Here is a 25,890-nt window from a genome sequence, read left to right as displayed (position 1 = left end):
CTTTGACGATTAGCTAAAGACATTTCTAATAATTTAATAAAGAAAAAAAGTTGTCTTTCCATTTTTTAATTATAGATAAGGGTCAAAAGATTATCCAGAGATTATTTATCAAGAACCGAAAATAACCCTATAACTACCTTTTAAAAAATAAAATTAAAAAAATCAAGTTCATAGTTCATTGGGGAGAGATTATAGAAATATGACTTAAGTTCAATCTATAAGAGATTTACACCACTTTTAACCGAAAACATTAAAAACATTAAAGTAATAGATGTATGAGTCTTCTAACTTATATGATACTCAACCTTTTCATTTTTATCTAATGTGTGACTTAGACCCTAGATTGGATTTTCAACAATCTTTCTTTCAAGGATGAATCCCTTTTACATTGATACATTTCCCTTTGAATGAAAGCATGTATGACCTTCACTTATACCGTCGTTGTTGTTGTAATGATATCGTGTTGTTATTTTTTATCACTAACATTATAAGTCGGTCACCATGATGAACCAACGACTCTAATACCATTTATGAGAAATATTCTTCCATTTTACAAGTCCCATAGGAACAATGACTCATGATACCAAAATTAGAATTTTTAAGATTTTTGCAAATATGATAGAAGATCATACAATTGAAAATACTTTACTTTATAGAGACAAAGTACTCTTGAAGTCAAAAACAACAAAAGAAACAAATACAACAATATGAGTTTTTTCATCTTATCCCTATTACAAGAAAATAATTATTGCAACATAAGTGTTGGTGGAGGCTAGATGCAAAATGTCACAAATGTAACCAATTGAAACATTGAAAAAGATTCACAAATCCCAACATCCTTAATAAGATGTCAAGATGGTAGAGGATGAATCAGAGAGGAGAAACTACTTCTCGCGTCATCATAAATTATAATCAACAAATTTACAAAAGGTTGACTTATAAATAATGGTTGGACAAACCACATGACTCATGATCGAGCACTTTAACAAATGAAATATTACAAAGTAATAATTGAAAATGAAGAACAATTTGTCATGAAATTAAAGGAACAATTGTAGTTAAAACTTTCAAATTAATTTTTGATGTTTGAGAAAAAAGGTTATAAAATGTCCTTTGAAAACAAACTCTATATGGTTAAAGATTCAAATAGCGTAGAAATATTTAGAGTTCATAAATAAATGCCGTGCTTTAAATTTGATGAAAGAAAAATTGGCTACAAATAAAGAGAATATAAAAAAAGGATTAAAATCAAAAGAACATAGATGTCTCTTGAAGACTTCTAATCTTTAAGTGAAAAAAGTAGATAAAGACCCACATTCTAATATTCATCAAAGGTCAAATATCATTATCATGGAATCCACAATAGAAAGAAGTGGAAAAAGTTGATAAAAACTCACATTCTAATGTATATTAAAGTTCCGATGTCAGTACCATAAAATCCACAATAGACAAATAAAATGATGCTAATAGAAAAAGAAATGAAATGGAAAATATCAAATTAAATGAAGATGTAATCCTATTGAAGAAAGAAGAAAAACAAGAATTCCAAACAAAAATATGGAAGATAAAATCAAACATCAGAAGAAAAAGAATCAAATTTAAAAATTTAAAATTAAAATAAAGAGATTTTCAGTAGGGAAGAATGTTAAAAATATTTACTTAATATATTTTTCATTTAAATTAATTTGTAGAAAAATCATTTAGTTTTAGAAATATATTTCATATAACAATAAAAATAGATTTAGTTATTATTTAAATTTAAGAAAAAATATTGAACTATTATAAATATTTGATATAAAAAATACATAAATAAAATAAAATAATAACATCATTTATACCACATATTTCATATATCTTTATATTTCAAAAATCCTAAATTTTCCGATACTTGTTTACACACATTTGAGATTAATGACACTCAAAATATTTTTTTCAAAAGTCAACTTTAAAATATTGCTTGTCGAGAATTAAAATCAAATATAGTTTTTATTATTTTGGACCAACACTATTTTTCCAAAATATACCAAAATGACTTATAAACGTGAAGCTATATTTGTTAGTGGAGGAGAAAGGTTCTCTGATGATTCTGCAAGTTCACTTCCTTCCGCTTACAAAGGTTTTTTTTTTTTTTTTCCTTAAGCATTTAATCATTAGAAAGCAATGTTGAATAAATAGATAATTAAAAATAAAGAAGACCCAAATCATAAGTGATTAGGTGCACTTTATTTGTATATATAGTTGAATATATTTATTGAATTATCGATACTCATCTAAATTCTCAAATGTCAAACGAAATAGCTCTTTTGTTTCAAAATTGAGAAAATGTATAATTTTACCATTGCTTCTGCGAACTTTAGCCTTTCAAAAGTATATTATAAATTGAATTATAGCTAGCACTTTTCAAATATTCTTTTAAGATGATATTAAAAATTGTGCAGTATAAAGTTATTTGAATGTATACTAACATTTACAACTGTCATCTTTTTAATTTTTTATATAATATATACTAATAAATACATTAAAAATGAATAAATGCATATTAGATATTATAATAATTTAAAAAATTGTAAACTGTCGTTTTGGGTATATGGCCCTTGTTTGTTACATTATGACACAATCTCTCCACTTTTTATTTTAATTTTACAGTGGGTTGGGTGGATTGCTTTACTTTACACCACAAACCAATTAAAATTATCACAGAATAAGACACCTGGTTTTCGAGGCTTCAGGCACACCCTCCTTTACGTTTTTCTGTCAATAAAAAAATATATCCATTTTTGTTAATATTCATGCTTATTAATAAAAGATATTTTGTATAAAATATTTGGAAAGTAATGTAAAAAAACAAATCTTTAATCAGATTAATCTGCCCATTGTAGTAAACAAGACAGATTGTTTAAACTACAATACTTCACTGAATGAACCAATTGATGACCCAAAACTTTGATTCTATACTCAGTTTGATTTATAAAAACCAAGATTACATAATATGCAATCTTCTTTACAATAAAAAGACGACACAATTCAAGTCCCGAAGAAGATGCAACTGTGGGCCAAGATGATAAGCACTCAAAATTTTAATTCGACCAAATATATCAAATTTGAAAGAAATCATTTGCAAAAACCCCAAATCATATGTGATATTACTGTTAATGCAGAATGAGGGGGGAAATAAAACAGAGAAAAGCAAGAATCAAAATCCATCTTAAGTTGATAGCAAGCAACTTGAGGAGCAGAAAAGTGAAAAGATGAAGACAATATATATAAAGAAAACCAAAAGATAATAGCACTAAAAATTTCTATGCCTCTTTGATCAGGTTGAGAGCATCAGCCTCTGTGGGAAGAGCGGGAATTGCTCCTTTTTTAGTAGTTGTAATTGCCCCACACGCATTTGCAAACTTCAGCACTTCCCTTAACCTTGCTTCATCCTGCAGTTACAAATAAATATATATATAACTTAAGATGCTACTAAAGACAATACAAAACCAGTAATAACAATACAGTTGAAAATGTATAACGAAAAATTAATTTTCTAAACTTTTCATGAAGCAGCACTCACTTCAAGTATGGATTGATCATCGACAATCTTGCATAATAGAGCACCGACGAAGGAATCGCCTGCGCCAGTTGTATCAACTGTGTTGACATGAAAAGCGTCCACTGATCCATGGAAATTCTGGTTTGTGCAAAAAAGGAGAACGATTGTTACAAAAAGTAAATCGAAATGCAGAAAGGGAAGTTAAAATTAAAAGAGAGTAGGGTGTTTTTATTTTTACCTTGGTATAGTACCTAGAACCGTGTTCCCCAAGAGTGACAAGGAGCAGCTTCAAATTGGGATGCCACAGTGAGAGAGCAGATTCATCGTCAATTTTGTCACTTCCGGTTAGGAATTCAAGTTCCACATCGCTCACTTTTATCACATCAGCCTTCTCCCATATGCTGAGTATTTGCTGACGCGCTTCCTCGGGCGATGGCCACAACGGTAGCCGGAGGTTTGGATCGTAAGACAGCAGACACCCTGCTTCCCTCGCAACCTCCATTGCCTTCAGGTGTGCTGATCTGCATGGCTCCACGATCAAACTTATCGATCCATAATGAAATACCTTTGCCTGATCACATCATCATAACTTTTAATTGCTTCATTTATGTAAATCACCAAATACACTGCCAAACACTAATTGAAGACAACAAAAATAGTACTTTGTTCATGAATTCATCGCCGTACACCTTCAAGCAAAAGGCCGGCAAGTTATTATTATTTTTTAATCATAAACATGTTTGCAAGGCTGTAAAATGTAAACCAGGCCCTTCATCTGCAACTCAGAACAAAACAACAAATAAACAAACAGTGAACTGTCTCCCATTATCTTAAGTTGCCTGCAATCCCTAGAGGGTCTCTATCATCCCCCTCCAGATTTTATTTTTTTATTTTATATATATATATATATATATATATATATATATATATATATATAAACCCTGATATTTTTGTCAGACGGGAACACCAAACCAATAATGCAATACAGTATGATAAATGAATGATAAGAACAATTACAAATAAAACAACAAAACTACTTGTTGGTTCCTTCTAAGCACCGTTTGAAAACAAAAGCTCTAAACACGTATCCCTATATTATTCATCAAAATCACTGTCCCAACCATGTCATATATAATTCATTCATTGAATAATTTATGAAGACAACATTAATTTATACTCTCGCATCTTCATTATTTGCATTCATTTCGAAATTTTATTCCATTTAAATTTTAATGGTTTGGTAGAATCAACAGGCGCGTGAGACCACGTTCAGGGACTACATGCAGCCCCATGAGTGATACTGTTGAGACAAAAACAATTGCTTGCCTCTAGTCAAAGGACAGCAGAACGAGCTTCGTTACTAACTCCACTCTCAACCTAGGGCGTGAGTAGAAATAGTTATAGATATCTATAAAAACAAATAAAATAAAATATTTGATTAGTATATAGTTAATAGTAGTTGGATGCTCCGAAGTTTAATCTGTGACCAATTTCTTGAAAATATTAAAATTTGAAACAAAAAGAAAGCGCAATTTGTGTTAAAATTATTTTCAGTTTTTTTTTGCTGAATTATGATTCATTTTTCGAAGCACAAAGGTTCAAAATATCAACAAGTATGTGTATAAACATAAATGCTAACTTTAAACCAAAGTCACGGAAAAGAAAGATCACAGGTTTTTTTCTTAAGCTTTAAAATCGATACAAAAAGAAATAAAAAGTTTTGATTTTCAAAGTAACTGTTTGTAATAGAGTTGGAGTAAAAATGAAGTTTCAAAATTTAGTACTTTAATGTAAGAATAATTAAAAGGACAAACTTTACTGAAAAGCGCTGAATTGATTTTTTTTTTTTTACAGGGATTAACGTTCAGAAAAAAATTGTGAATACATATATAAAAACCGTTATTATGTAGAAAAAAATGATAAATTAAAGAAAAGAAAAAAAAAATGTATTGAGTTTGTTTGAAGAAAAGAAACAGGAGATCCATTATGAGAAAGTGGTCCCAACGTGCATTATCCAACCCATAAAAGTTCCTTCCAAAATAGAAAAAACACGTGAGACACGTCACGTGACCAGCTTTTCCGATCTGATATGATTGCGAATTAGAAAAAAAAAAGGAAAAATGGTTTTATTTTCAGTTTTAATTTATCAAAAACATAATGCGTTATTCGGGTAAACTAGATCCACTCGCGGACCCCCATAAGCTGACTCGGCAAAACTCATTACCTTAAAGCCCACATTCCCACACGCGCGTGCACCACAAATACCACAGCTTGCAAGTTTTCCGAAGAAGAAGAAGAAATTAAAAAAATGAAGAATTTCAGAGAGAATTTACGTACAGATCTGATGAGTTCAAGGTTGAGATCTTCAGGCGTGAGGAGCATGTCGGCGCTGGGGTTTCTGTAGAACATGAACTCACGCTCTCCGTCGGCGCGTAGAGTCACGAACGCGAGCGCAGTGCGCGCGCCCTGGTCGAAGTTGATCCCGTCGGATCTCACGTCGTTCTCCTTGAGGATTCCGGCGAGCATGTGGCCGAACTCGTCGTCGCCGAGCTTGCCAACGAAAGCGGCCTTGCCGCCGAGTCTTGCGACGGCGATGGCGACGTTGGCTGGAGCACCTCCGGGAGCCTTGAGGAAACCCGGGGCCTCGGCCAGGGAGACGCCGGAGACGGTGGGGACGAAGTCGATGAGCATCTCGCCGAAGCTGACGACGAGACCGCTACCGGTGGGAGGAAGAGCATTGGTGGAGGCCATGGTTTTTGAGTATGGAACTTTGATGATGAAGTACAGAGGTTGAAGATGAAAGAGTGACTTTGGATACTAATTTTGTAGAGTTTATATAGCGTGGAAAAGGATAATTATTAAGATAAGAAAATTAGTTAATCCTTTCATTAATCTTCAAATTTTGGTCATGTTTTCAAAATCGGAAAAGTTATGAAACCAAAGAAGGTAGCAAGTCAACATTTCACTATTAAATTGAAAATCAATTATCTGAATTAATAAATTTGTTTTAATAATTAAAATTGGAATAAAATATAAATTTATCGATTCTGAATATTTGAAATATGTATAAGTTTAAATAACATACAGTTTCTTAAATTAAAATTTCACATGCAAATTGTTTTTTATTAAAATTATGCAATTCTAAATTTTATTTTGAAATCTAAATTAATTTATTTGGTAAAAAATATTAATACTTGATTTTTTAGGTGTTTTCTTAAAACTTTTATAAATTTATTTTAAGCTGTATTTTTTTCGTTCTCTTTCAATTTACATGAAAAGCACATTATATTGAGTAAATGAAAAGAATTGTGTACCAAATAAATATGATGGGATATTAGGTATGCTACTTCACTTTATTCCATTGATATGTAATCCATCATACCTGCGATTTCTTAACCAAACCTTTTTCATTTTAATTAACTAGTACATTATTCCTATTAAAGTCAATAATCATCGTAAAGAATATATCATTAATCTAGTAATATAATTTTATTCCTTTCTCACACTAAAAAAAAGCTTTATTCGTTTCTTTCCCCCAAAATAAAACATAAAAAAAAAACTTTGTTCGTTCCTTTTTAAATATGTATATAACATTTAATAAATAAATAAATTATAATTATACTTGGAAACTAAGTAAGGAATGATAATATTTCACCATTTATTTAATAATAATAATGTTAAGTAAAACATAAATAAATTAAAACATTCAATTGTAATTCTAACATCAATTATATATATATATGACATATCTTATGATTATTTAAAATAATTTTTTTTCTTTGAAAATAAATACATTCGTACGATAGATTATATACTACATGTATTGGTTTTACTTGGTCTCTAACACATTCACAATAAATTATGACACATTTTGATTCTATTCAACCTCTTTTGATTATAGTTCATTTCATTTTACTTGGTTCATCACATTCACTCACATCTTTTTAGTTTAAGAAAAATCTCAAATTAAATGAAAAAAATCTTTCCTTGTTCAACGAATATTAAAAACTAAAACTCATCCAATTACCAACCTTATTTGCTCGATGAAACATCATTAATATAGATTCGATCAATGAATACTTTACTCACTCAGCAACCAATCTCTTTAGAGCTCTCTTAATTTTAATATCTGAATTTTCACTTAATGATGATATTGACTTGTTTAGCAAACAAATACCAAAAGTCTTCGACATAAAATTTTGTCCAACAACACAACGATCATAAACTCTTTGATTTTTTATAAATTGAAATTGATTCATACAATAGTCTACTCATATGATGATCTAAACCTTTAAAGCCTTATTAAAAATATTTGCCGACCGAATTTTATCTCGTCCAACGACAAATAATATGACTTAAACTCTTTAAATTTGAACTCTTCAAATTTTGAAACTTAAGATTCATAAATAATGAATATGCATAATTAAGAAAACTCACTAAAAGTACATAAATTATAGAATGTATAATATAATTTTATTCGTGCATTGAAAAAAATAAACACTTCATTGTTTTCTCTCCTAAAAAAAATAAAATAAAAACGTTATTCGTTCCTTTTAGAATATTTAATAACATTTTTTTTAAAATAAATGTTCCTTTATTATTATATATACACACCATCCGGACATTTTAAGTTTCGAAAGGATATCTCTCAATAAAGTTTTTCATTTCCATCAAAACAAAATTAAATAAAAACTTTAGTCGTTCCTTTTAGAATATTTAATAACAAAAAAGTTTTAAATAAATGTTCCTTTATACACCATATACACATTTTAAGTTTCAAAAGGATATCCCTCAATAAAGGTTTCCATTGCAATAATTTTGTTACATATATTAAACTTTATTAACATAAATGCTGAATATTTTTATATTGATTCAATAATCGTGTACTGTAAAATTTAAATGAACTAGATACTTGTAATTTATTTAATTATATTCTTAAATATATATATTGTACATTGATTTGGCTTATTTAATGAAAAATCATTAAAAAAAATTGATCTTGGAACATAAAGTGTTGGGAGATCTGAATCTGACGAGGTTACAGTTAAGTCCAACCCTACTGGAATTTGACAGTGTAACAAATTAACAAACGTGCCTTTCAAGAAAAGCTGCACTCTCATCATTCATCCATCTCAACTAAATTATAAGCTCAACCCTAATGCAAACCTTCTACCATTTTCATTATTTGAGTTACAACTTGTTATTTTAAGATTATTTTATACTTTAAGTGTAAAGTTTTATACAAACAAATTGGGAAAAATAACTTAGTAAGAAATTATAAAACAATGCAGTTGTATGCAAAACTATTAAAACACCCTTATTTGTGTATACATCTTATTTTATCAATAATAATAAGCATGTTATTTTTATGTATTGTTAACTTTCCATTAAACTCCTCATTTCTCCATTTCCTCATCAACATTTCTTTTACAAAGACTCCCACTAGTATTAATTTTTTTTTTCTTTTCTCTTTAACATTTGCATTTCTTAAACCAAACATACTGCCAGTGTTAGAAAAACAATTCCTATATTTTGTAATATTTAAATAAATGTTCTATTTTGGTACTGTTATAATTAATTTAAACACAATCAATAATTTAATATTAATTTTATTGTAAAAAGACATACATGATGATAAGGAAGCAGCATTGGGAGGTGAGTCAGATGGCATCACAAATAATCAATCATTAAATGGACAAATATTTTTGCTGAATATAATTAGCATTCAATAGCAAAATAAATCAGGGATGCTATTGCAATTTTGAATCAATGTGTCAAAAAAACATTAGCAGTAGCCTCAATCAATGCATCCATAAATGGCCTTTAATATGATGCAGCACTTGAAATTGGAACCAGAGGTGCTACTTTCAAGTTCCTATAGCTGTACTATTAAGATTAGTTCTTGATTTGAAACTTATGGATTTCACAATGTTCAAATGTTTTACCCTCTTGGTAAGTGGAAACTGCATTATGCAATCATAAAGATTAGTTTTTGATTGTCCACTTTGAAGTACTGTGTGGACTGTGTCCACAAAAAAATGTTTTCCCTGTTATCAACACCAGCATGCACACGTGTAACCATGCAAGTATGAACACTTAACAAAAATCCTATTTTTCAGATTCCTGCAAGGTATATTCTATGTGCTTGTTGATTTACTCAAGGTAACTGTTAACAATGTATCTCTAATCTCTAGTGAATGGAACTTGTTATAAACACCGATTATTATTATTAGTATTATTAGTATTATTGTAATAGTGGCTACGTTTAGCCATTGATGAAGAACCTGTGGTTGAGCTTACATTTTCATATTGCAATTTAGTAAAATATACCTTCTTTTCTTGATTACCATTGGAATCCGACATGCTGTCCTCTTCAGAATCTGATTCATTCATTGACAAGCTTTCATCTTCAAAACTATCTTCTGTTTCTGACAGCTCCATTTCCGTGGAATCAGCTTCAGTCTCAGAAAGACTGGCTGAAAAATAGTCATTATTCAAGTCAGGGATTTTTTTATCTTGAATTCCATGATTCCCTTTTTCCTTTGAGTTTTCACTTGGACTGTCCAGAACTGATAAGGGATTTCGGTTGTTTGGATCACCATAAAGTGCAACGTGTCTGTAATATAGCTCTAGTTCTTTCTCAGCAATAGCAATGAAGCGCCGCACTGACTCAAGTGATTGCTCATACTTGGATTTTTCAAGAGCCTGCAGAAAAAAAGAGAGAAAAAAGTGATTTGATTAAGGTAGGAGTTAAACCAATAACAAACTTATATGTAAACACAAAAACACTTAATTGAAAAGTAGTTCCTTCTGAAATAATGAAATGTCACTCAACCAAGAGGGAGCTACAATAAGAAATAGTGTATATTTACAGAAACTGTAAAGAAAGACACACCAAACTGCAAAATATTTTTCTCCAAGCTACTGAAGAATGTGTAGTGCAAAAAATCAACCAACTACAGCTTTCCACATTGTTTATAAATTCAAATTTGTCATTGAGAATTGGTTAGACAGCTGCTAAATGCCCCAATTCGATTACTTTTTTGGTATCTTCAAAGAATTTTAGGAAGGGAAAGATTAAAGTACAACGCTTTCAACTGCATAACCAATCAACCAGCATAAAATTCATTAGTCGAAGCACGAGTTTTCAACCGTGCATGAACATTCAACTTCAAAATGCAGATTAGAGATCACTATACTATGATACACAAAAAAGCATGGAATAAGAAACTCTATCCTATAGGCCAAATGTTACGTATTTAAACACTGTACTAGCTTAGTTCAACTCCTTATTTGCTTAACCTTTCCACCCATAATATTTTCACACTGCATTGTCTCACCAATAGCTTGACACTCCTTGAAACACTGTCCTATTCTTGCCTCTAACTAATTTATTGTCCATTGCTTGATTTCCAAGCTTTGCAATCATGTATTACATGCAGAATGAATGACCTATAATGGGATATATTACTGAATGTAACCAAGAAGATAAAACAATTAGATAACAAACTCTTTAGTCGAGTTGAATGTAAACAGAAACACACCTTTTTCTTGGACAGCGTATCAATTGGTGACATAATATCAGGCTGTTCATAGTTTTTTCCACGATAAAATATTATAGTGTCATCTCCAATTATTTGAAGTGGAATACCCCCGCTCAATCTGGCAAGTTCTTGTGCATACTCGTGTACCTGACCCGGCTTACAAGGCTTGCATAGGACCTTAACAGTCTCATGTTTCTTCCAATGCATATGCATATTGAGAACAACCCCTCCAAATAATCCTCTTCTGCCAATTTGTAGATAATTAGATCTCTTCTGAGCCATTTTCTTCAAATAAAACCTTTCTTCCCCCGTCAAGCTATCAGGCTTCACAACAGGACCCTGAAGTTTAGGAACTTCATATCTTTTCAGCCTTTCAATGAGCAATGCTTCCTTAATTCTGGCCTGAGGTTAAAACCAGAATCATGCAGAAGTTTAGTAGAAATGTATAAGAAAATAAGCATTTCAAGTTTTTTGTTATTGTTGATGATGACAAGTTTCCTAGTCTCATCATTAAAACACTACATATACACACATATCTGTTACAACAATGCAGCAAATAACTACCCCAATAGAGAAATTTATTATTTAAAAATTAATTCTGTATACATCATCTTGAATCAAGAAGTACAACAAAAGTAAGATCTTGTAACAAACTATGTTGATTCTTGCTTCCCCCATCAAAAAGAAGAATATATAACTGGACAGAATTAACCTCTGGCTCTAGTTCAATCCAACTGGTCTATAAGTGGGAAATTTGATCATTTAAGATCCATACATACCAGCACAAAGCAAACAAACACCATTAGAACCATACAAATGAAGCAGTATGCTGCACAATGGATGCCATCGATGAGAAAGAAATAAAAAAAGAGGAAAAGGAGGAAATTCAATCATAGCTTACATTCTCAATCTTGTACTTAATTCTCTCATCTGCACTGGCAAATCTCTGCTTCTTCTTCTTCCCTTTGACACCAAGTCGACGAGGGTCTTTCCTGTTAGCCGCTTTCCTCTTCTCCTTCTCTCTCTTCCTCTGCATCTTCAATCTCTTCTTGGTCTTCCACTTGTCTTTCTTAGGAGGCTCAACCTCATGAGTCTCAAACTTGGTCTTCCCTCCTGTTATCACAAGGTTCACCCTGCCATGGCTCAAATTTCTTAAACCCCACCAATAACCTTGCTCTCCTAGCGATACACGATGCCACAAAGGAGAACATACACACATCTTGCTCCTCCCAACTGACCTAGAACACGATGAAATAAGAATACAATAGTACCTTCACACAACAAATGCTAATTCAAAGCTCTCAACTTTCAGCACCCCAGAACCACAAACAAGCAAATCGAAACGACCCGTGTTAGGTGTTTCTAATATATTGTCCATACAGCAGTGTAATTGGTTTCGGGTAGTGACTTAGTAGATAACTGAATAAAATGTGACAGAGATATGGATGAGAGAGAACCTGGGAGACACCGAAAACGAGGCGGCGTACGAGAATTTGAGAGCAGAGGATGCTCTCCTTATGGTGCGGAATAACGAAGTTGCCATTGTCGAAGAGGAAGAAGAATCTTCTATTGTGCAGTGTTATGTTGCAGTTGTTGTTGTTCTTCTGGTGCACTACCCGTATTGGATCATAGGGGTTAGAGTCCGGGTACTAATCTTACGGGCCCGTATCCATTTCATGTGATACGTGGCAAGCAACCGTTGGGTCAATTTAAAAGTTGACTTTTTTCACCACACAGTATCCAATGAGATTTTGACACGTAAGGAGGTCGTTCGAGTCCATATATGCTTTGCCTTACCTAAACCATTTCCTCTGTGTTCTGCTGTTCTCCCTGTAGCACGGAACAGAGGATTCAAATAACTAGCGGCATCAGACACAGATTCTGCCACAATTCAATTTTCAGTGAGTTTTTCTCTTTTTTTCTTTTATCAGTTCTTTTATTTATTTCAGATGTGTAAGTTCTACTGAGGATCTCAATTCAGCTGGAATCTTAGGGTTTGTTTGCTTGTGGTTTGGGGAATAACTGCATGATTGGTAGAATTGGAAGACAGTTAAACTTTTTTTTTTTCCGTGTTTCTGCAAAGAATTACAAAGGGTGTGGATTAAACAAAATAAGATTGAATCTTGACGTTGTTGTTATCGTTGATTTTTTCCGCACTCTTGATAAGTGGCTCTGTTTTTGTACTCTTGTACGTTGAGAAGGTTTTGAACATCATTTGGGCATTTGTTCTTAGAAATTCTGGCTAGAGACAAGGAACTCTCTTTAAAGCTCGCTTTTTGGTCTGATACAAGTGGTTTGTTAGAAAGAGAAAGCCAATGAGAACTATAAAACATCATTGTTCCATTGTGATTTTAATCGAGACAAACCTATATAAAGATGTTAGAGTTTAAATGTTTATGATGCTGTTCTCTAATAAAAACATGACGCGTGTGTTATTTTTATTAGTAAAATAAATTGTGGACACTCCAAAACCTATTTGATGACTAGAAAGAGATAAAAGAGAAACTGTGAAGGTTAACCAGAAAAGAACATTACAAACACTATGTCCAAGTTTTCATCCAAAGTAAAAAGGAAAATATATTGATTGAACAATGCACACATTTGGATGCATGTGAACACCTTTTCAACTTACTGTACTCGGGTGTAAGTCTCCACTCCCATGTGGAGGAGATGATCTTTTTTCAATTTTCTTAGTGATTTAACGGCTAAAGCCAAAGACATAATCTGCTTTATTACATTTTTGAGATTCGATCGCAGTACGTGACATAATGTAGAAACTTCTTTGAAAAATTTGGAATGCTTGTTGTAGTATATAAAGATACTATGAGTCATATACACTGAGTTTAACACATTTTTTCCTTCATTATTTACGTGGGAGAAAATATAAAGATCTTATTTTGTTGACCATATAGTTCAGTAACTCATGCACTAAGGCCAAACAATGTATGCAACGGATTATGAGATATGTACAAGTTTTCAGAAGAAAAGAAACTTTTCCTGAATTTAGGATAAGTGTTTTCTTATTCAGCGCGGTGATCTATTTTGGTTGTTGTGGAGGAGTGTATTTGACAAATACTCGGAGATTCAAAGGCTGTTATCTATTAGTGAATACTACTGTCTTTGTTTCATGTTTCAATCTTGTCTATTTGTGAGTCATTCCCAAACATCAACTGTTAGTTACAGGTTAGAAACAGTATAGTATCAACTGTGTTTATTGACTTGTTCTTAGTTTATTTTCATCTTCAATGGATGAGTTATTCATCAATTTCATAGACTGTTGTGCAGAACAGGAATATCCCTGTGCAATGAAAATAATAATATACCAGATTCTTTTGCTGCAGTGGAGTTTGAGATTGATGGTACTGGCGAGGCAATAGCAAATGCTGCTATTGATGACAACAGAGAAGGTGAATCTATGGAACCAGATTACAGACAAGACGAAGGTGATAATGTTCCTCAAGATTCCTCTGGGATCACAATCCCATTTGCAATTCCCACAGTATCGGTTGCTGCAGTCGAAGAGCCTTATGTGGGTCAGGAATTTGAGTCAGAATCAGCAGCACACGCATTTTACAATGCATATGCCACAGAGGTTGGATTCATCGTGCGTGTGAGTAAACTCTCACGATCAAGGCGCGATGGAACTGCCATTGGACGTGCTCTTGTCTGCAACAAAGAAGGTTTCAGAATGCCTGACAAGCGTGAGAAGATTGTGAGGCAAAGGGCTGAGACCAGGGTTGGTTGCCGAGCAATGATTATGGTGAGAAAAGTTAGTTCTGGCAAATGGGTCGTTACAAAGCTTGTAAAAGAACACACACATCCTTTGACTCCTGGTAAAGGCAGAAGAGATTTCGTCTATGAACAATATCCGGTCAGTTTCTGTTCTTTCACTGCTCTGCAACTCTATACACAGCACCCTTTTTCAGATCCTTTTTATGCTACTACTTACCTCTTTATTTTCGTGCCATTTTTCAGAATGAACACGACAAAATTCGGGAACTATCTCAGCAGTTGGCAACTGAGAAAAAACGATCTGCAACCTATAAAAGGCATCTTGAACTGATATTTGAACACATTGAAGAGCATAACGAGAGTCTTTCAAAGAAAATACAGCACATAGTAGAGAGTGTGAGGGAGATGGAAGCCAAAGAACAACAGAGTCAACTCCAATGATAGGTTGAACTTGTGATGTAATAGTTTTGGTGGGTAGAAGAAACTAGTTCAGTGAATATGTATAGGTTCTTCGAGTCCATTCTTGTGGAGCAGCATCATCAATGTAATAACTCCTCAGAGAACCTCATTCTTCCATTTTGCTGATATTTCTTTGTATATATGTCAAATAATATAATTTTTAATCTATACTTTGTATGTATGTATATGTGCATGCTGTGGTAATAATTCCTTCTCCTTCCAAATTCCACCAAAAGATTTGCTGTATCCGTTGATTTTAGTTACTTTACTCTACAAAACTGGTTTCGATGAAAATGTCTTTGCATACTCAATTGAGAAACACGTAGTTCATAGAAACAAATTTAATCAATAAATATTATAATTTATAGACTAAATTATATTTTTTGTCTTTAAAATTTAGGATAAATCTAGTTTTAATTTCTCAATTTGCCTTGTGACAACTTTTGAACGAATTAAATTAACTGTTTCAAGCAGCAGCAAATGTCTCTCCTTTTAGTTCCAACATGTAATTGTATTGTATGATCTAAACCCAAGAGTTTTGCAGTTTTTAATATAAGAAATATATCAATAAACAACCATTCTTATCACACAAATGGATGAAAAGAATTGAACCAGTGTTTGAAACTGCTTAGAGCAAAATATATGAGGTGGAAGTGAATTGGAACAAGTTCATTGAAAATCTAACACGATGAAAAAACCTTCAACGTAATGAATCAATGAAATCATTATCCTAGAAGACGAAACTTATTTACAAGTTAAGAACGGATTCGAATTGAAAACTTGAAAGGATGCATATATATAATATATATATTTGTAATCGATTCTGCATTGGAAAAACAGGGAAATGAAGGAAGATTAACCAATAGCAGTGAATCCTCCGCCACCCTTCATCATCTGCCTGAATTCCTTGTAATTGACCATGCCATCTCCGTCAACATCCACTTTCACGATCATCTTCCGGCACTCCTCCATGCTCTTCCCTTGCTGGAGGCCCAGGGAGGCCAGCACGGCGCGGAGCTCGTCGACGGTGATGAAGCCATCGCGGTTCTGGTCGAAGACGTTGAAGGCCTCCCGCATGTCCTCCTCCTCGTCGCGCTCCTCCATTATCGTCTCGTACAGCTCCCCGAACTCCGACATGTCCACGCAGCCGTCGCCGTTGACGTCGATCCTCGCTATCATCTCCGCCAGCTCCTTCTCCGGAATCTCTATCCCCAAATTCACCAACGAATCTCTCAGCTCCTTCGCCGATATTCTCCCGTCCCCGTTCCGATCGAACATCTCGAACACGCGCCTCAGGTCCATCGCCTCCATTTTTTTTTATTATTATTATCAACTCTTAGAAATTAATCAATCAATTAGTTAATAACTAACTAATTGATCGATTAATTACTAATTACTAATAATAATAACGGAGGATCGTGATGGAGGATGAAGCTGATCGTTCCAATGGAGAGAAATGCCTCTGATTTGGTATGAATTTATTAGGTTTCGCCAAGAAGCCACCACGACAGCGAAATTGCAGTGCTTTTTTTGGTACGATTTTGAGAGAGATTTTTGGCCACTAAATAAGGAAGCTGTTATCGTTACAAGACACACACAACACAAGACAAGACAACAACCTACGCGTTTGCGTGAATATTGTTGTCATCATGAGTAACATACATATTTATATACAATACAGATTGGTATAACGTTTCAGTGACAGGTGGCATGCAAATAATTACTATGTAGGCTTTTGACTTTAGGGTTTGTGTCTTTGGATATTTTAATGTACCGTTACTCAACGGTAGGAGAAATGTGTTGAAGTGATTATTATTCAAAGACGCGTTGGTAAAAATCATTCCTATAATCGCGCTTCTTCATTTTCCTCCCCATAACATAACCAAATTATTACAAACAAACCAGATCACGCTGCGAATTTTTATTTTTATTTCTTTTTCAATGATTAACTCTTGTTGAAAAAATTACTAATTTTTTATTTTTTTTAATAATTTTCCACTTCAATCTCTTATTTTTTAACTTAAATAAAACAGATAAATAGAATCTAAAAATTTAGACATGTCCGCTTGAGACCGTTGATAACGGATCTAACAGGATGGCCCCGCCAAAAAAAATGGAGCCAGCGATGTTACATTTAATATTTAATATTTAATATTTAATAATAATTATATTTAATTTAATGCAACATGAAGTCATAAGCTACGTTTTTTTATTTTTATTTTGCCGCGCTTACACTACACTACAGAGTGGAAAGCACAATTCATGCGTTTAAAATTGAAAATAATAGGGTGCTTTTTTTTCTCACTAACTACTTCTTCAACACAGACCAAGAATCAAGACCTTGTCTCTTTTTTTTTTTTTTTTTTCTCTTTTAGAGTTTTTTGTGCTTCTTCTTCTACTCGTTTTCTTTCTTCTATGAAATTATGGTTTGTGAATTTTATAGTGATTTTAATTACGACGTGCTGCATTCATATTTCTAGAGAGCTTCAGTAACTTGAATTGGTCTTTTGTTGGTAGTAAATTAGTACGAAGTGATGCTTAGAGTGGTTACACAATTTGAATCAGCCAACAAACTGGTACAATAATGGTACCTAAATGGTTGAAAACCGTTTGAATCAGACATCACTCCGTTGTAAAAAACAAAATTAAATTTTTGTGTCGTCCCAGGACGGCAAGACCTATTCTTCATTTGTGAAAAAAAAAAACAGCTATATGTCTTGAATATGTTCTGTTGGAAGTCTCCACTAGAAATAAGATAATTTTATAATATATAAATGAGGTATTTACAAGCTGATTTTTTTTAAATCGGTTTTGTGAGGTTGAATTAGGTTTAAAGTCTATTTCTAACCAGTGAGATGCAAACTTCACCTTAAAAACCGATTTTGTAGGGTTAAATTAGACTTAAACCTCACTTCTAATATGTTCTGTTGACTTCTAAAAATGGTTCCATTAACAACAGAAAAATTAAGTTATTGTTTGTGATTTTAAGATCATATTTAAGTAACTCATATGTAATGTTTGTATCGGGATGAATGCTACTAACTTTTAGTAAAATTTGAGGATTTAAAAAAAATTATTTCACAACTCTAATAATTTCACCCTTAAAATTTAATAGAAAATTAATCAAAACTTTCATTTATTTGTCTGAACAACTTAAGAATAAGATGTAAAAATCCATAATTAAACCAGAGTGTACAACACTTCTAAATAATCTGTCTAAAAGAACCTCAAATACAGATAAGTTTTTTTATTGTTTATGATTGAGATTTTAAGATCTTATTTGGATAACTCATATATTGTTGCATTGTTCTTTATTAGTCAATCAACTAATTACATGATACAGAATTATAATATAAGTAGGGGTTCGTTTCGTTATTTTTTATTCGTAAAGTACAAATTTATCCTATCCCAATATACTGTGGCAATTTTTGTTTGTTTGTTCGACTCCAACCCCTAAAGTAATGCATATATACTCTACCCACACATAATACTTTCTTATTGTTCAAAATATCAATTAATATATATTTTAAATACTTTGAAAGGGAGTTTCTTAGTGTGAAGGTTGTGAGGTTGGTACTAAATAGGGATGACAAAGATATCTCTATCTACGGTATTTGCAAATAATTATACAAAAAATGTTGGGAAATAGAGAATATTTCAAAAGGGATGAAGAGTCTAGAAACAGGATCTTTGCATTTATGAGAACACTTTTGAACTAATCAATGATGCGTTTCAGGTCTATTTTAGAGACAATGTTTTAATTCCTAATACCATCTAGGTTCATCCGTAATTGTGCTGCAAGCCTTGGTGTTTCAGTTTTGATTTGACCATTATTTCACAATCAGTTTTGATTTGGTCTTTAATTTTTTACCGTTGCTCACCCTTACAAGCTCCTTTCCCATCTATAAATAGATGTCGTTTGCCTCCTCCAAGACACACCACTTAGCTTTCATTCTCCTCTCCTATATCTTTTGTTCTCTTAGTTCTTCCTTCCTCTTATTATTCTGGATTGGGTCTAATTACCTACTCGTTTTAGAGTACCTTGCTATTTCTTAGATCCTCAGAAGATCCAAGAAGTTCCTATCGTATCCTGAGGAACTTGCGCAACACACCGCGGATAAGTCCTTAAGGGCAGTGATTTTACACGGCTCGGGAAATATCCTTTTGTTCGTGATTTGTCAGTTATTTACAACAATCTTAAGGACTTATGGCTGACAACAACAATAACTCTACTACTCTGGAGAATCAAAATATTTTCGGAACTTAGCATGTCTTTGCGAAACCATTTCCGAATATATAAAAAATTAAGGTATTCTTTAGGCAGAATTTTCGATGCTGGCAAGAACGTGTGTCTACTCTTCTAGACATGTATGGAGTAGCTATGACTCTCTCAACTTAAAAACCTGACGAATTCAGTGCCAAACAAGTTCAAGATTGGACTCATTCAAATAAGGTATGCCGACACACCTTGCTTAGTGTCTTGTCTAATGATTTGTTCGATGTGATGCAAAAAGAAATTTAGAATTCATTGATTCTCAAATATACTGCCGAAGACATCGTCTGATAAAGATTCATCATAAGGAATTACTACCTTTGGGAGATGATTGAAGATAAAGACATCAAGATTCAAATCAACGAATACCACTATCTACTTGAAGATATCAAAGCAGAAAACATACTTATGCCTGATGAGTTTGTTTCAGAACTTCTGATCGAGAAATTGTCGTCGTCTTGGACTGACTATAAACAACAACTGAAACACAAGCAAAAGCAAGGGCCAAAGCACTATCTGCAAAGGAAAACGTGGTAGAAGATAAACCTGCTTCAAAAAGGTACGAGAACAAACCTGATCACAAAAGGAAAAATAACTGTCGAAATACCCGTCCTAATGGATCTAACCCCGTCTTTAAGAAAAAAGGTAATTGCTTTGTATGTGAGAAGTCAGGCCATCTTGCACCTCAGTGCAGGTGTAGAGCAAGAAACAACAATCCTCCTAGGGCAAATATAGCCAAGGGGAAGATATTATAGTTGCGAACGTTTCTCAACTAAATCTTATGACCAATGTGGGTGGTAGACTCTGGTGCTACCCAACACATATGTGCAAACAGGAGTGCTTTTACCTCCTACACTAGTGTAGGGGATGGAGAAAAACATGTTTATCTTGGTGATTCCAGGACAACTCCAGTCCTTGGAAAAGGAAAGCTTCTTCTAAAACTCACATATGGAAAGACTCTGGCCTTGATTGATGTGCTACATGTGCCCTCTATCAGAGTTAATCTAATTTCTGTAGCACTGTTGGAAAAGTGAGGGTTAAAGTGTCATTCGAATCTGACAAGATTGTAATGACAAAAAATAATGTTTTTGTGCGGAAGAGATATTGTGATCAAAGTCTCTTTGTACTCAATATTTCAGAAATTATAAATGAATAATGTTCTTCTGCTTATATCGTTGACTCATATGGTATGTGGCACGCTAGATTAGGCCATGTTAATTTCTCGTATGTTATGAAATTGCAATGACTATGATTAATTAATATGCATGATAAGCAAAGTGGTAAATGTGATGTATGTGTAGAATCCAAAATAACTAAGAAAACATGTTATAACCTTTATAGATGATTATTCTAGATACACCAAAGTGTACTTAATCAAACGTAAGGGTGAAGCTTTTGATGTGTTTTTAACTTATAATGCAAAAGTAGAAAATCAATTGAATAAGAAAAATAAAGGATTAGATAAAGGTGGTGAATATGTGTTTTTTAATGACTTTTGTGTGAAAGAAGGTATTATCCATTAAGTAACCCTACCATATTCACCTAAGTCTAATGGAGTAGCTGAGAGGAAAAATAGAACTCTTAAGGAAATGATGAATGCCATGCTTATTAGTTCTAGTGCACCTGATAACCTTTGGGGAGAAACCCTTCTTATTGCATGCTTTTTACAAAATAGGATACCTCATAAGAAAACGGGTAAAACTCCCTATGAGTTATGGAGAGGGTATCAACCTAATCTTAAATATCTGAGAGTGTGGGGGTGCCTAGCTAAAGTAATGTTAGACGATCCTAAGAAAAGGAAAATAGGCTCCAAAACCTATGATTGTATGTTCTTGGGTTATGCTGAACATAGTGCTGCCTATAAGTTTCTTGTTCTTAAAAGTGATGTGATTGAACATTATACTATTGTGGAGACAAAAAATGTTGAAGGTTTTCTAACATATTTCCTTTAAAGGTTAATGATACAGTCGAACAACCTATAAATAAAAATAGTGATGCCATATGTGAGGGTTTAAGAAGAAGTAAAAGACAGAGGAAGAAAAATTCTTTTGGAGATGACTTTTATACATATCTAGTTGAAAATGATCCAACAAGTTTTTTAGAGCCTACTAGTATTCTTGATGCAAAACAGTGGGATAAGGCTATTAAGACTAAAATTGAATCAGTTGAGAAAAATAATAGTTGGACATTAGTAGATTTGCCTAAAGGAGCAAAACTCGTTGGTTGTAAGTGGATCTTTAAGAAAAAGTATCACCCTAATGGATCCATAGATAAATATAAGGCAAGATTAGTAGCTAAAGGTTTTACTCAGAAACCTAACATAGATTACTTTGATACCTTTGCCCTTGTGACTAGGATTTCCTTTATTCGTGTTTTGTTAGCACTAACAGCTACTCATAAGCTAGTGATACACCAAATGGATGTTAAGACTGCTTTTCTGAATGGTGAATTAGAGGAGGAAATTTATATGACTCAACTTGAAGGGTGTGTTGTCCCTGGTCAAGAAAATAAGGTGTGCAAAATTTTAAAATCTTTGTATGGGTTAAAACAAGCACGAAAATAATGGCATGAAAAGTTAGATAATGTCTTACTTTGTGATGGTTTTTCACCTAATGATGCTGATAAATGTGTGTACTCTAAATCTGAAAATGGTGAATGTGTCATTATATGTTTGTATGTGGATGACATGTTAATTTTTGGTACATGCATTGACATAATCTCTATAACTAAATTGTTTGTAGGATACAAGTTTGAAATGAAAGATATGGGTGAAGTCAGTGTGATTTTAGGTGTTAGAATCATAAGGAAGGGAGATAGTATATTACTATCCCAGTAACAATACATTGAGAAACTTCTTAGGAAGTTTGGATATTATGACTTTAAACCAGTGAGTACCCCTTATGATACTAACTCTAAATTAATGAAAAATAGAGGATAATCTATTTCTTAACCTCAGTATGCCTAGATAACTGGGAGCTTACTGCACTTAATGAGCTTTTCAAGACCTGATATTGCTTATGCAGTAGGTAGATTGAGTAGGTACACTCAATGTCCTAATCAAGAACATTGGGATGCACTCGCAAGGCTTATGAGATACTTAAGAGGTTCAATGGATTATGCCATTGAATATAGTGGATTTCCTGCTGTACTAGAAGGGTACAGTGATGCTAACTGAATCTCTTATTCAGATGAGACAAAATCCACTAGTGGTTATGTATTCACACTTGGGGTGGTGTTATTACATGGAGATCTACCATGCAAACAATTATTGCAAGAACAACAATGAAATCTGAGTTTGTTGCTCTCGAAATGGCTAATAGTGAGGTTGAGTGGTTGAAAAACTTCTTAGCAAACATTTCTTTAGGAATGAAACCAACCCCATCTATATCTATACATTGTGATTGCCAATCGGCAATAGCTATAGCTAAAAACAAAAACTATAATGGAAAGAATAGACATATACAATTGAGACATAATCTGGTTAAGTAGCTGCTAAAGAGTGGAACTATTTCCATTGATTATGTGAAGTTAGAACGAAATTTAACAAACCCTCTGACAAAACCCTTGGGAAGGAATATGATTTTATAAACATTGAGGGGAATGAGACTTAAACGACTTGCAAATAAACAAGTGATGGTAACCAAACATTTGTGATTAGAGATCCCATGAATAAGGTTTATATGGGTAAAAACAAGTCACTTATTAGTTCTGATAGGATTAAACTGATTTTAAATCAATTATGTCCATTCCTATGGTGTGCATGAAAGTGCTAAAGGCTGCATTATTGAAAGGATAAACTTTGTAAATTGAATTTCTATATGGTGTAAGAATTTTAGTTTAAACAAAGTTTTAATGATTTATACACTTGATGAAATCACCTATATAAGTGTCAAGTGGGGCCGTTTGTATGAGATCTTGGTATGATCTTTAAAACACTCATGAATACCGAGCACGCACATGGCCTAGTAAGCGCAACACAACATTAACAACAAAGATTGTGGGGGTGTATTGTTATTAATAAACCACTAACACACATCAAGTGTCTTTGGTTCATATAGTTTGTTGTACCAACTACATTGTGTGTTAAGTTATCTGTCTAGGACTGGTTCATATAGCTTGCTATACCAACTCTGATGCTTTACATCTTAGTTTAGACCCAAGATTTTGTTTTTCTTATATATCTCCCTTTTGTAATATGTGTGGGATTGTTGGGAAATAGAGAATATTTCAAAAGGGAAGAAGAGTCTAGAAACAAGATCTTTGCATTTATGACAACAGTTTTGAACCAATCAATGATGCGTTGCAAGTCTATTTTAGAGACCATGTTTTGATTCCTAATATCATCTAGGTTCATCCGTAATTGTGCTGCAAGCCTTGGTGTTTCAGTGTTGATTTGGCCATTATTTCAAAATCAGTTTTGATTTGGTCTTTAATTTTTTACCGTTGTTCACCATTCACAAGCTCCTTTCCCATCTATAAATATATGTCATTTGCCTCCTCCAAGACACACCACTTGAGCTTTCATTCTCCTCTCCTATATCTTTTGTTCTCTTAGTTCCTCCTTCATCTTATTATTCTGGGTCGGTTCTAATTACTTACTCGTTTTAGAGTACCTTGCTAGTTCTGAGATCCTCGAAAAATTCGAGAAGTTCTTGTTGTATCTTGGGGGACATGCGCAACACACCGCAGATAAGTCCTTAAGGACAATGATATTACATATCTCAGGAAATACCCTTTTGTTCGTGATTTGCAAGTTATTTATAACAATATTATTGAAAGAATGTTCTACATGATATATATATATATATATATATATATATATATATATATATATATATATATATATATATATATATATATATTAAAACAAACAAAAATAATATTTGCACTATAAACGATTTGATATGCCACTGAAAAATAATCTCACTAAAACAATATATAATTAAAGGTGTTATAAGAGAGAGTACTTTGGATATCTAAACAAACTTGTGGGTAATAATAATTGCTTTAATAAAAGGAAGGTTTTCCAAATGAAATAAAAACTAAGAATCAAATAAAATAAATCCAAAATATACCCTTTTGGAACTTGCACTATGTACAAAAAAAAAAAAATCAAAGTGTTATTCGTTAGTTCCATTTAGGGAGTATACCTAACTCAAGTTATATAAAGCATTCAAAATTAGTGTCACACCCACAACTTGGATTTTGGAATGAATAAAACAATATATTATATAATGTCAAATTCATACGAAGTACAAAGTAATTTTTAATACTAATAAACTCAATCTAAAGCCCAATTTTAACATGTTAATTGCTCTCACAAACAATCGTCTATCCTTACTATGACGAATAAGTAATTCAAATTGTGCTCCATTAGTCTCAATGTGGATGCACACCCAAGTTACACAGCCAATATTTGAATTGTAATATCCGACATCACTAGGACTCAAGAAATAACCATAAACAGAATGAAGCTTTCATCTCGCAGCAGAATTATAAGCAACAAGTCATATATAACCATTTGAAATTTGCATTAAGAATAAATGTAACTTTATATGGCTTTCAAAATTGGATGGCACAATATCAATCGAATTTAAAGGACTTTTAAAATTGGAGGCACTATATCAACTCAATTTATGGGATTTTCAAAATTGGAAGTTCAATTGTTACTTGCTATCAATACAAAGAGTTTCATAAAACATTTTAAAGGGACAATTTTGACATGTGCATGAAAAATTTAAAAAGAATAAAAATCATGACCCATACTTATCTCACATTTTCAAAACAAATAAATATGAACTCAACTTATAATTTGAAATCCTTCTACTTTGGCCCATCAAAAGACAAACAAGTAATTCATCAACATATCGAATAAGAAGGGACAAATTAAAATTTTCTATTGCGAAAGTCAATGTTCACATTGACAATTCTATTTATGGTGGCACAGTTAAAAATATACCCAAACGAAATTTGCACAGTGAACCAAGAAAATCAAAGTGCAATTCGAGAATTCCACGTGGGACAACCTAAAATATACCCTTTTGGAACTTGCACTATGTACTAAAAAAAATCAAAGTGCTATTCGTCAGTTCCATTTAGGGAGTATACGCAACTCAATAATAAGGATTTCAAAATTAGCGTCACACCTACAACTTCGATTTTTAGATTGCATAAAACAGTATATTGTATGCTGTCAAATTCATACAAAGTACAAATTAATTTTTGATACTAATAAACTCAATATAAAGCCCAATTTTAACATGTCAATTGCTCTCACAAACAATCCCCTATCCTTACCTATCCTTACTATGACGAATAAGTAATTCAAATTGTGCTCCATTAGT

The 25,890-nt window shown here is 32.7% G+C and overlaps 4 protein-coding genes and 1 pseudogene across 7 annotated transcripts; 2 read left to right on the top strand and 3 right to left on the bottom strand.

The window, feature by feature from the left end:
- Window positions 1-2,525: 2,525 nt before the first annotated feature.
- Window positions 2,526-6,360, bottom strand: LOC114170440 (fructokinase-2-like). The gene is made up of 5 exons (XM_028055914.2): window positions 5,876-6,360; window positions 3,777-4,109; window positions 3,560-3,676; window positions 3,306-3,428; window positions 2,526-2,751 (listed from the first exon to the last, which is right to left on the bottom strand). Exons 1-5 carry the CDS (start codon window positions 6,287-6,289, stop codon window positions 2,695-2,697), a joined length of 1,044 nt encoding a protein of 347 aa, XP_027911715.1. The 5' UTR covers window positions 6,290-6,360; the 3' UTR covers window positions 2,526-2,694.
- A 2,848-nt stretch (window positions 6,361-9,208) lies between these two features.
- Window positions 9,209-12,833, bottom strand: LOC114168415 (RNA-binding CRS1 / YhbY (CRM) domain protein). 2 transcript variants are annotated; one of them, XM_085669037.1, is made up of 4 exons: window positions 12,540-12,833; window positions 11,984-12,320; window positions 11,083-11,484; window positions 9,209-10,243 (listed from the first exon to the last, which is right to left on the bottom strand). In XM_085669037.1, exons 1-4 carry the CDS (start codon window positions 12,623-12,625, stop codon window positions 9,746-9,748), a joined length of 1,323 nt encoding a protein of 440 aa, XP_085525163.1. In that variant the 5' UTR covers window positions 12,626-12,833; the 3' UTR covers window positions 9,209-9,745. The 2 variants fall into 2 exon arrangements, with proteins under 2 accessions (XP_085525163.1, XP_085525164.1); XM_085669038.1 differs by having other exon boundaries at window positions 11,984-12,315; window positions 12,540-12,692.
- A 14-nt stretch (window positions 12,834-12,847) lies between these two features.
- On the top strand, window positions 12,848-15,684 carry LOC114168416 (protein FAR1-RELATED SEQUENCE 1-like). 3 transcript variants are annotated; one of them, XM_028053212.2, is made up of 3 exons: window positions 12,848-12,983; window positions 14,424-14,953; window positions 15,058-15,681. In XM_028053212.2, coding segments are annotated over exons 1-3 (729 nt in total). In that variant the 5' UTR covers window positions 12,848-12,982; the 3' UTR covers window positions 15,256-15,681. The 3 variants fall into 3 exon arrangements, with proteins under 3 accessions (XP_027909013.2, XP_085525165.1, XP_027909014.2); XM_085669039.1 differs by having other exon boundaries at window positions 12,855-12,983; window positions 14,409-14,953; window positions 15,058-15,683; XM_028053213.2 differs by having other exon boundaries at window positions 12,942-12,983; window positions 14,356-14,953; window positions 15,058-15,684.
- Window positions 15,685-15,921: 237 nt separating this feature from the next.
- LOC114168426 (calmodulin-like protein 3 pseudogene) lies at window positions 15,922-16,915 on the bottom strand (annotated as a pseudogene).
- A 4,220-nt stretch (window positions 16,916-21,135) lies between these two features.
- LOC146881921 (uncharacterized) lies at window positions 21,136-22,721 on the top strand. Its single transcript, XM_085669397.1, has 3 exons — window positions 21,136-21,475; window positions 21,649-22,058; window positions 22,512-22,721. The coding sequence occupies exons 1-3, from the start codon at window positions 21,136-21,138 to the stop codon at window positions 22,719-22,721; spliced, it is 960 nt and encodes a 319-aa protein (XP_085525523.1).
- Window positions 22,722-25,890: the final 3,169 nt, after the last annotated feature.

The sequence above is a fragment of the Vigna unguiculata genome, chromosome 11 (assembly GCF_037176805.1).
Source record: "Vigna unguiculata cultivar grain cowpea cultivar isolate G323 ecotype 2 chromosome 11, ASM3717680v1, whole genome shotgun sequence".
NCBI classification, from domain to species: domain Eukaryota; kingdom Viridiplantae; phylum Streptophyta; class Magnoliopsida; order Fabales; family Fabaceae; genus Vigna; species Vigna unguiculata.
This window is presented reverse-complemented; position numbering and strand designations above follow the sequence as displayed.

Excerpts from the sequence above, each read along its gene's own strand:
- LOC114170440 (XM_028055914.2), bottom strand. The coding sequence starts at position 6,289 with ATGGCCTCCACCAATGCTCTTCCTCCCACCGGTAGCGGTCTCGTCGTC. Across the intron at positions 4,110-5,875 it reads ACCTTGAACTCATCAGATCT|GCAAAGGTATTTCATTATGG; the intron begins GTACGTAAATTC and ends TGATGTGATCAG. Across the intron at positions 3,429-3,559 it reads ATGATCAATCCATACTTGAA|GATGAAGCAAGGTTAAGGGA; the intron begins GTGAGTGCTGCT and ends TTGTAACTGCAG.
- LOC114168415 (XM_085669037.1), bottom strand. The coding sequence starts at position 12,625 with ATGGCAACTTCGTTATTCCGCACCATAAGGAGAGCATCCTCTGCTCTC. Across the intron at positions 12,321-12,539 it reads TCGTTTTCGGTGTCTCCCAG|GTCAGTTGGGAGGAGCAAGA; the intron begins GTTCTCTCTCAT and ends ATCGTGTTCTAG. Across the intron at positions 10,244-11,082 it reads ATACGCTGTCCAAGAAAAAG|GCTCTTGAAAAATCCAAGTA; the intron begins GTGTGTTTCTGT and ends TTTTTTCTGCAG.
- LOC114168416 (XM_028053212.2), top strand. Across the intron at positions 14,954-15,057 it reads TCGTCTATGAACAATATCCG|AATGAACACGACAAAATTCG; the intron begins GTCAGTTTCTGT and ends GCCATTTTTCAG.
- LOC146881921 (XM_085669397.1), top strand. The coding sequence starts at position 21,136 with ATGATGAATGCCATGCTTATTAGTTCTAGTGCACCTGATAACCTTTGG. Across the intron at positions 21,476-21,648 it reads GGAGACAAAAAATGTTGAAG|AGCCTACTAGTATTCTTGAT; the intron begins GTTTTCTAACAT and ends CAAGTTTTTTAG. Across the intron at positions 22,059-22,511 it reads TCCCTGGTCAAGAAAATAAG|ATAACTGGGAGCTTACTGCA; the intron begins GTGTGCAAAATT and ends CAGTATGCCTAG.